The sequence below is a fragment of the Lithobates pipiens genome, unplaced genomic scaffold, assembly GCF_037356315.1.
Source record: "Lithobates pipiens isolate NorthernLeopardFrog02 unplaced genomic scaffold, aLitPip1_a1.2 Scaffold_10, whole genome shotgun sequence".
In the NCBI taxonomy this organism is placed as follows: Eukaryota; Metazoa; Chordata; class Amphibia; order Anura; family Ranidae; genus Lithobates; species Lithobates pipiens.
This window is the reverse complement of record NW_027507686.1, coordinates 221,283,414-221,293,288: the sequence shown is the minus strand read 5'-3', so window position 1 is coordinate 221,293,288 and position 9,875 is coordinate 221,283,414. Positions and strand designations below refer to the sequence as shown.

Here is a 9,875-nt window from a genome sequence, read left to right as displayed (position 1 = left end):
TGGCACTGGGGTGGATGGCACTGGGGGCAGGTAGCACTGGGGTGGATGGCACTGGGGGCAGGTAGCACTGGGGTGGATGGCACTGGGGGCAGGTAGCACTGGGGTGGATGGCACTGGGGGCAGGTAGCACTGGGGTGGATGGCACTAGGGGCAGGTAGCACTGGGGTGGATGGCACTGGGGGCAGGTAGCACTGGGGTGGATGGCACTGGGGGCAGGTAGCACTGGGGTGGATGGCACTGGGGCAGATAGCACTGCTGGGGGCGGATGGCACTGCTGGGGGCGGATGGCACTGCTGGGGGCGGATGGCACTTTTTATTTCATTTTTTTTTTTTTTTTTTTTTCCGGAATCAGAACGGCTGCCGCTGCAGCCGTTCATCTCTCCCCTCTCGCACTGTCTGTGCGAGGAAGGAGAGCGGCGCTGCGAGATGATCTCATATGTTTACATATGAGATCATCTCCCATTGGACACGCCGATCACGCTGTAAACGGCCGCTGTGATTGGCCGTTTACAGCGATCTGTGTTTGCCTGTCCCCGGGGGACACGGCGAACACAGAACTTCCGCGATGCGCGCCCGCGGCGGCGCGCATTGCGGAAGTAAACATCAGGCCGTCCAGGGACGACCGCCCAAACGAACGCGCCTGCTCTACGGCCGTAATTCGGCTATAGGGCGGGCGCGAGGAGGTTAAGGAAGCGCAACACACCCTCCTTCTATCATTTCTATTTTTATTGAGAGTTTACTCATAACAGTGTCTGCTGCTCCGATTAGAACCTTTTTTTCCACTCCACTTCCAAAATTGTTCTTTTTTTGCCATATAGCGCAGGAGCCTTTTTACATACATACTTCCACCAATATCCCTTTATTTTTACCCTCTTCTCGACCCGCAGCCTGGTATCCTGGGTTTCCTTCTTTCTGTATCCCCTTTACTTTTACTCTTTTCTGGATCTGTAGTGTAGTCTCCTGGGTATGCTTCCATCTGTATCTGTATTACTTTTACCCTCATTCAGATCAGCAGTGTGGTCTCAAGGGTATCCATCAATCCATATCCCTCATACTTTTACCCACTCCTAGATCTGCAGCATGGTCTCCTGGGTATCTTTCCATCCGTATCCCTCTTTCCTCATCCCAGCTTTGAACTCCACCCCCTCTCTCTCTCCCTCGTCTTCGCTTTTCCCTCTCCCTCTCCTGCCTCTGGTATGTCTCTGTGCACCTTTGGACTTTGTACATTTAGACATTTATACAGCCATACCTGCTTTCACCTCAGCTGATCAGAATCCAATTCTCTTTTTCTTGCTTCCGTTGCTTCTTTGTTTCTTTCTTTTTTTTTTACCTTTTGCTCATCCTTCTCCCTCCCTCCCTCCCTCATATTTCCTTTTCTCATCTTCTTTCCCTTTCTCCATCTCTCTTCCTCTTTCTCTTTTCCTCTCCCCTTCTCTTTCCCATTCTTTATCTCCCTTCTCACTCTAGATGTGCATCTTACCAAAACCTATTTCCCTTTTATTCCTCTTTGGGGCTGAATCATTGTTATCCTGGTCTGTGTTCACTTCAAACACCCAATCAGCTTCATTAGAATTTGAAAAAGAAAATAGATTTTATTTTGCTGAACTTGATTGGACTTTGGAAGTGAACATAGGCATACATTATTCCTTTCGTAAATAAAACGCTTTCTACTCAACCTTTTCCTTCTCTGCTCTTACTTCTCCCTTCAACAGCACAGTTTCCTTGATAGAACTTGCTGTCATTTTGCACAGAACAGTGCCAGGCTTTGACAGAGTTTCCAGGGGGGGACTACAGCGGGCAGCATGGCGGAGAGATGGCAGGATCAGGACCCCAGTAGATCGGGGGATGGACAAGTAACCAGCATGCATGGTTTATCTGAAGGAGAAGAGGTGAGAGCCAGTACTTCTGCCATGTCACAGTTTAACACTTCAAGAGTCTCTTCTGAAGAAACAGCAGACATTCTGATCCCACTTTATATGAAGAAGCAGCTGTCATACAGGTGAGAGATCATTTACCTTCTAGTTCATTAAGTCAATTAAATTAAGTATAATAAATGTTTTTTTTTTTTTTTCATTTGCACATGTGAATGTGTTCAGCCTGATGCCATCAATCTTATGAATGCAAGTAGAGGTCTTAAAATTTCATTCCTGTTTTTTTTATTTATTTTTTACATATGTACTTAAGCGGGCCCCTGTTTGAGTGGACATGGTGGGGCTTCCTCAGGAGACATTGCCATTAGCCCCAGCCATTTAGTAGGGCTGCTGCTCTGGGAGGGAGTGCCTTAGGGCAGCCCAGTTTTTTTATTCACCCATATAGGGGTTCTGTGCTGCTTCAGCTGAAAGGTAGACATGGCTCTCATTGGCTAAAGTTAACCCCCCTGGAGCATCACCTATACTGGCACAGGCATGTTTACCGGAAGGTGTAAAGGAGCCAGCTATCCTCAGCTGCTGAAAAACTCATTCTTTACTGCAGGTGGTTTTACATAAAATGCACCAAAAGTGCAACTGAAAGAGGTTGCAAAAGCCACACTGGGCCCAGGCCCCCCTGCTAACCCAATGGGACTCAAGCCCAATAAAGGAGTACTGCCTGTTCCCCCAATGTATGGTGTACATAAGTGCAGCTACAGTATATTTATTTTTCTTACATAGGCAGGGTCTGTGTCCTTCTTAGTAGTTCTTCACAGTGACTGCATTTTACTGCTCCCCTCTTCTTGCACTTCTATGGATCAGGTCTACTAGGGGTACAGGAACCAAATGATGGAGGAATGGGTATGGGTTTCTAAACAATTCAGGATTCTCTACATTATTAAACTTAAAATACAAGTTGAAAAAATTGACTTGTGTCAGAAGAACATGAAGCATCAATAACTGGACCTTGATTCTAAGTTTTGATTGTACAAAAAAAAAAAAAGCAGCAAAAACCTCACTAGTTAGTTGACTTGTGTATTTGTGATTCGCATTTTCTATATAAATAAATATGATCAAATCAGTGTGATTTTCTTTCACTTGTCCAGTTCCTAGCTATTCATGTGTAAAGCAAAAACAAGCTATTGACCTCTTTTGAAGTCATACTGGCTTATAGAACTTGTGATAATAATGGTTTTAACAGACTGGTAAAAGGGTTTGGGAACAGATTGGGGTCGTAAAAACATTAAATTAAGTGAAAACTCTAACTGAATGAGATTTTGTGTGCTAAAGCACAGTGTATCCTAAAGAATCCGTATTTCTTACCTCGTACTTCTTTTTTTTTTTTAAATCTTTTTTCCATATTTTGTTACATTTCAGTGTTGCTGATATCCTGCAGCCTATTGGAAGCTACTTCATATCTATCTGCATTCCAGCAATGGCCGCATGGGATTTACCAGGGTGGGTTTCCTGATGGTGACACCAGTAGACCATGCCTGTATAATGTGTGTCAAAAGGGCCACTTGTAATCTCCATCGGAAACACAAGTGACAGGTGACAACGCTGAAGCACAATTGACAGACAGGGACAGAGCGCCGTCACCCTATAACAGAAAGTTCTTATATGAAGACCTTCATGGCAGGATCATAAGTTATTATTTTAATGGATGCAGCAGATTCATAAAGAATGAAAACCACCTTTGATATTACATTAGCATGTTAAAGTTAATGAGATTTTACTGATTGTTCTGTAAGAACAAATTAACTTATGTCAGGCTAATCATAACACCTCAAAATATACAAATAAGTATATAAAAATAATCAAATTAGGCCCCTCCTATTCTCTCTTTATACCTCTTCCCTGGGCCAGTTGATAAGATTCCAATACCACCTCTATGCTGACGACACCCAGATTTATCTTTCCACTCCTTAACTCACTCCCTCCATCTTCTCACATATCACAAATTTACTGAGCAACATATCAGTATGGATGTGATGTCACACCACTTCCTCAAAATGCCAAAACCTTCCCATGACTACCACTGAGATCAACAGCACAACCAGAGGCGTCGCTAGGGGGTGGCTATTGAGGCTATAGCCCCGAATCTGGAGCCCATAGCCCTGGGTCTCTAGAGCAGGGGCCAGCACCTGGCCCGCCACTGCTGAATGTGTGCATCCGAGCCGTGGACATTCACAGGGCTGGACGGGGGGCAGTGCAGTGGGGTGGGGTGCAGGGGACAGTGGACACTACAGTGGGGGCTGCATTGCTGGGCACTGGTGAGGCTGCATAAATGGGCACAGCTGAGCCCTGCATTCTTTATGTAGCCAACTCCTGCGCCCTGGGGCTCTCTGGGGACCCTGACGTAAGGAAGGGGCTTTCTGGGGACCCTGATGTAAGGGGCAGCTCTCTGAGGGCCCTGATGTAATGAGGGGGGCTCTGGGGACCCTGATGTAAGTAGGGAGGCTCTCTGGGGACCCTGATGTAAGGGGGGCTCTCTGGGGACCCTGATGTACTGTAAGTAGGGGGGTTTTGGGGACCCTGATGTAAGTAGGGGGCTCTCTGGGGAGCCTGATGTAAGGGGGTTCTCTGGGGATCCTGATGTAAGCGTGGGGAGCTCTGGGGACCTTTATGTAAGTGGCGGGCTCTCTAGGGACCCTGATGTAAGGGGGAATCTGCACTCAGATATGTAACAATATTATAGACTGTATATATATTTATATATCTAAACACACAAGTATATTCTATAAATGTGTATGCCCACCCAAATGTATGACTTTCTTTACTTCACTGCTATGGGCTCTAGCCCCGGATCTTTTCTAGACTGAAAAACACCCCTGGGCACAACCATTGGTTCCTCCACACACACCAGGGTGCTGGGTGTAATTCCTAGACTCTGACCTCTCCTACAGCCCCACATACAATCACTGGCTACATCTTGCAGCCCTAAACTCTGCAACATTTCCAGAATTTGTCCCTTCCTGACTAACTACACCACAAAACAACGTATTCACACCTTGGTTATTTTGCGCCTTGACTACTGCCGCTCTCTCCTCACTGGCCTACCTTTACACAGGCTATCCCCCCTTCAGTCTATTAGGAATGATACTGCTAGATTCATACACCTCACTAATCGATCTGCGACTGCTGCTTCTCTCTGCCATTCCCTTTAATGGCTTCCCCTACCTCACTGTATAAAATTCAAAATACTAACCACAACATACAAAGCCATCCACAACATCGTCCCCAGCTACATCACCAGCCTCATCTGCAGATATCACCCAAATTGTCTTCTCCAGTCCTCCCAAGACCTCCTGCTCTCTAGCTCCCTTGTCACCTTCTCCCATTTTGCCTCCAAGACTTCTCCAGAGCCTCTCCTATTCTCTGGAACTCCCTACCCCAGTATGTCCGGTTAGCACCTACCCTGTCAGCCTTTAAGCGCTCCCTGAAAACTCACTTATTCAGGGAAGCCTACCCCACCCCAATCTAAAAACTGTACCCAAGTCACCCCCATCAGATCATCCCCTGCAGTTATTACCTTTTGTACCACTTCCCTATCCTTTTCGATTGTAAGCTCCATGAGCAGGGCCCTCCTATTCCTTCTGTACTAAACTGTATTGTAATTGTACCATCCCCCTATACATTTTAAAGAGCTACATAAACTGTTGGCGATAAGTAAATTCTATATAATAATAAGCAAGTAAAAATTAAGCTTTCTGGACCTATATTAGATCTGTGGGCGACTAGATGTAAACAAACTTGTTTTCCTAGACTACCCAGTGCCAGACTAAACTCTGTGGAGGTCCCTAGGCAGTCAAAACCTTGAGGCCCCCCTTGCAGGTTTCTGTAGGTTTCCCATGCCTGTGCTCTAGTACAGGGGTCTCCAAACCCTGGCCCGCTCGTGTCTTTTCTCCAGGCCCGTGGCTCACCCAGAATCTGCCAACATAGCATTGTTGATCTGCTGCCTTTTAAAAGCAGCAGATCGGGAGTATGACTGGCAGGTCCCACAAACAAAGCTGCTCCGCCCTACACCCTCCCATGCTGTAAGGATTGGCTGCTGGGAGCGCTGATGTCCTAGCAACCAGTGACCTCATCAGTGCAGCACCTCCCGGCTTCCCACCTGCTGTTTGCATTAGAGATCCGCATGTGTTGCAGTAGGAGGGAGTTGGGAGGTAGCGATGGACAGACTTCCGACGGGACGTTTCGCAAAACGCGAACCGCGAACGCGGGCAAAAGTTTGCGAACCGCAAAGTTTGCGGCGGGCCCCATTGACTTTAATGGCAGGCGAACCTTAAAAACCTACAGGTCATATATTCAGCCACAAAATACTTACTAGCTGTGCACACATAGTCCCACCACATGGACACTGACATAACAAAAGTATTAAGTGAATCTGGGATCGACAACGAAAAGCATTCTTTTTTTATCTGTTAAATTTTGACAATTCAGGAGCGCATGAAGGCCATGGAGGAGAGGAAAGGTCAGGGCAGGCTATGAAGAGGGTGCAGGAGATGATCACCAGCACCGTGATAGAGAGCACTGACACCAGCACCATTATAGAGAGCACTGAGACCAGCACCGAGATAGAGAGCACTGACACCACACCAGCACCGTGATAGAGAGCACTGACACCACACCAGCACCGTGATAGAGAGCACTGACACCAGCACCGAAATAGAGAGCACTGACACCAGCACCGAAATAGAGATCACTGACACCAGCACCGAGATAGAGAGCACTGACACCAGCACCGAGATAGAGAGCACTGACACCAGCACCGAGATAGAGAGCACTGACACCAGCACCGAGATAGAGAGCACTGACACCAGCACCGAGATAGAGAGCACTGACACCAGCACCGAGATAGAGAGCACTGACACCAGCACCGTGATAGAGAGCACTGACACCAGCACCGAGTTAGAGAGCACTGACACCAGCACCGAGTTAGAGAGCACTGACGCCAGCACCGAGTTAGAGAGCACTGAGACCACACCAGCACTGAGATAGAGAGCACTGACACTGCACCAGCACCGTGATAGAGAGCACTAATACCAGCACCGAGATAGAGAGCACTGACACCACACCAGCACCGTGATAAAGAGCACTGAGACCACACCAGCACCGAGATAGCACTGACACCACACCAGCACCGTGATAGAGAGCACTGACACCAGCACCATGATAGAGAGCACTGAGACCACACCAGCACCGAGATAGAGAGCACTGACACCAACACAGAGATAGAGAGCACTGACACCAGCACCGAGATAGAGAGCACTATGCTTTCTATAAGTGCAAGTATTTTATACGTGTATTACACCCCTATATACTGCACACCAAATAGTTCACCTATACCAGTCCTTAAAAGGACCTTTGTGGACCTAGTAGCTAGTGATTTGCAGACTGTCCCTCAGTCCCTACACTGATAAAAGACAGCTGCAGAATCGGGCAGCAGTCAAGTATAATATTCTTTCTATATTTAGAAGAAAGTATATTATACGTGTACAACCCTATATACTGTACACCTATACCAGTCCTTAAAAGAACCTTTGTGGACCTAATAGTAATAGCTAGTGATTAAACTGACTGTTCCTGCTCCACACAGCATCCTGTCCCTACACTGACAAAAGACAGCTGCAGAATCAGTCAGCAGTGCACTCAGCAATCACCAGCACAGCAGTACACCAGAACCCTATATACTGTACACCTATACCAGTCCTTAAAAGGACCTTTGTGGACCTAATAGTAATAGCTAGTGATTAAACTGACTGTCCCTGCACCACAAAGCGTCCTGTTCCTACACTAACAAAAGACATGACTGCAGCACAGCAGTCAGCAGCAGTGCACTGAACCCTATATACTGTACTACACCTATACCAGTCCTTAAAAGGACTTTTGTGGACCTAATAGCTAGTGATCACTACAGTCTCTCCCTGCTCCACACAGCGTCCTGTCCCTACACTGACATAAGACAGAATGTACAATGGCCGCCAGATCAGGTCTATTTACAAGGTAGGGGGAATGTCCAATTGTCCATGTGCTGAAATGTCTCAATTGGCTGTCCTGTACCCCATGATGGATGTGTCATCATGGGTCAAAGTTCTTTCACAATGTAAACGCATATGTCCGCCAGGCGAACAGCGCCAGAAGTCCGCCGTTTTGGCGAATCGCGAACACGCAAAATTTGCCACGAACCGACCGCCAGGCAAGGCAATCTCTATTGGGAGGTGCAAGAGAGCTGAAGTCTGCTCAAGGCAAGAGGAAAATGTACTAAAGATGTATGTACAGGACACTCTGCTAGGGACACTGATCCTGGGGATATCGATGATGGGGACATTGATCATGGGGAGACTGCTGGGGACACTGATCATGGGAACACTGATCCTTGGGACCCTGATCATTGGGACACTGATGCTGGGGACACTGATCATTGGGAGACTGCTGGGGACATTGAGCGTGGGGACACTGATCCTGGGGAGACTGCTGGGGACACTGATGCCGGGGACACTGATGCCGGGGACACTGATACCGGGGACACTGATGCCGGGGACACCAATGATGGGGATACTGATGCTGGAGACACTGATGATGGCGAGACTGATGATTTGGACACTCTGCTGGGGACACTGATGATGGGGACACTGATCCTGGGGACACTAATGATGGGGAGACTCTGCTTGGGACCCTGCTGATGGGGAGACTGCTGATGGGGAGACTGATTTGGACACTCTACTGGGGACACCGATCCTGGGAACACCGATGATGGGGATACTGATCTCTGGTAGACTGCTGGAGACACTGATCCTGGGGACAGTGATCATGGGGACACTGATCCTGAGGACACTGATGATGGGGACATTAATGATGGCGAGACTGATGATGGGGACACTAATGATGGGGACACTGATGATGGGGACACTGATGAGGGGGAGACTGATGAGGGGGAGACTGATGAGGGGGGACACTGCTGATGGGGAGACTGCTGATTTGGACACTTTACTGGGGACACCGATGATGGGGACACTGATGATGGGGACACTAATGATGGGGACACTAATGATGGGGACACTAATGATGGGGACACTGATGATGGAGAGACTGCTGATGGGGAGACTGCTGATTTGGACACTTTACTGGGGACACCGATGATGGGGACACTGATGATGGGGACACTGATGATGGGGACACTAATGATGGGAATACCGATGCTGGGGACACTGCTGATGGGGAGACTGATGATTTGGACACTCTGCTGGGGACACTGATCCAGGGGACACTGATGGAGACACTGATGATGGGGAGACTCTGCTGGGGACACTGATGATGGGGAGACTGCTGATGGGGAGACTGAAGATGTGGACACTCTACTGGGGACATCAATGATGTGGACACTGATCCTGGGGACAATGATGATGGGAACACTGATGATGGTGACACTGATGATGGAAATACTGATGCTGGGGACACTGATTATGGGGAGACTGCTGATTTGGACACTCTGCTGGGGACACTGATGATGGGGACGCTGATGAAGGGGAGACTCTGCTGGGGACACTGATGATGGGGAGACTGTGCTAGGGACACTGATGATGTGAAGACTGCTGGGGACACTCATGATGAGGAGACTCTGATGGGGACACTCATGATGAGGAGACTCAGATGGAGGACACAGATATGGGGGACACTGGTATTGGGGAGACTCTGATGGGGACACAGATGTGTGGAAAGGCTCTGATGAGGATACAGATGTGTGGAAATGCTCTGATGGGGACACAATGTGCAAGGAGGCTCTGATGGGGATACAGATGTGTGGAAAGGCTCTAATGAGGATGCAGATGTGCGGAAATGCTCTGATGGGGACACAATGTGCAAGGAGGCTCTGATGGGGATACAGACGTGTGTAAAGGCTCTGATGGGGACACAGACGTGTGAAAAGGCTCTGATGAGATCATTTAAATTATATTCATTTATTTA

The 9,875-nt window shown here is 48.1% G+C and overlaps 1 protein-coding gene across 1 annotated transcript in view; it reads left to right on the top strand.

Annotated features, from left to right (window-relative positions):
- The first annotated feature begins 1,376 nt into the window (after nucleotides 1–1,376).
- DGKZ (diacylglycerol kinase zeta) overlaps nucleotides 1,377–9,875 on the top strand; it is a 341,151-nt gene continuing 332,652 nt past the window's right edge. Inside the window, exon 1 of the mRNA XM_077461740.1 lies at nucleotides 1,377–1,999. Coding sequence (XP_077317866.1) covers nucleotides 1,803–1,999 — 197 coding nt within the window. The 5' untranslated portion in view covers nucleotides 1,377–1,802. The remainder of the gene's footprint in view (nucleotides 2,000–9,875) is intronic.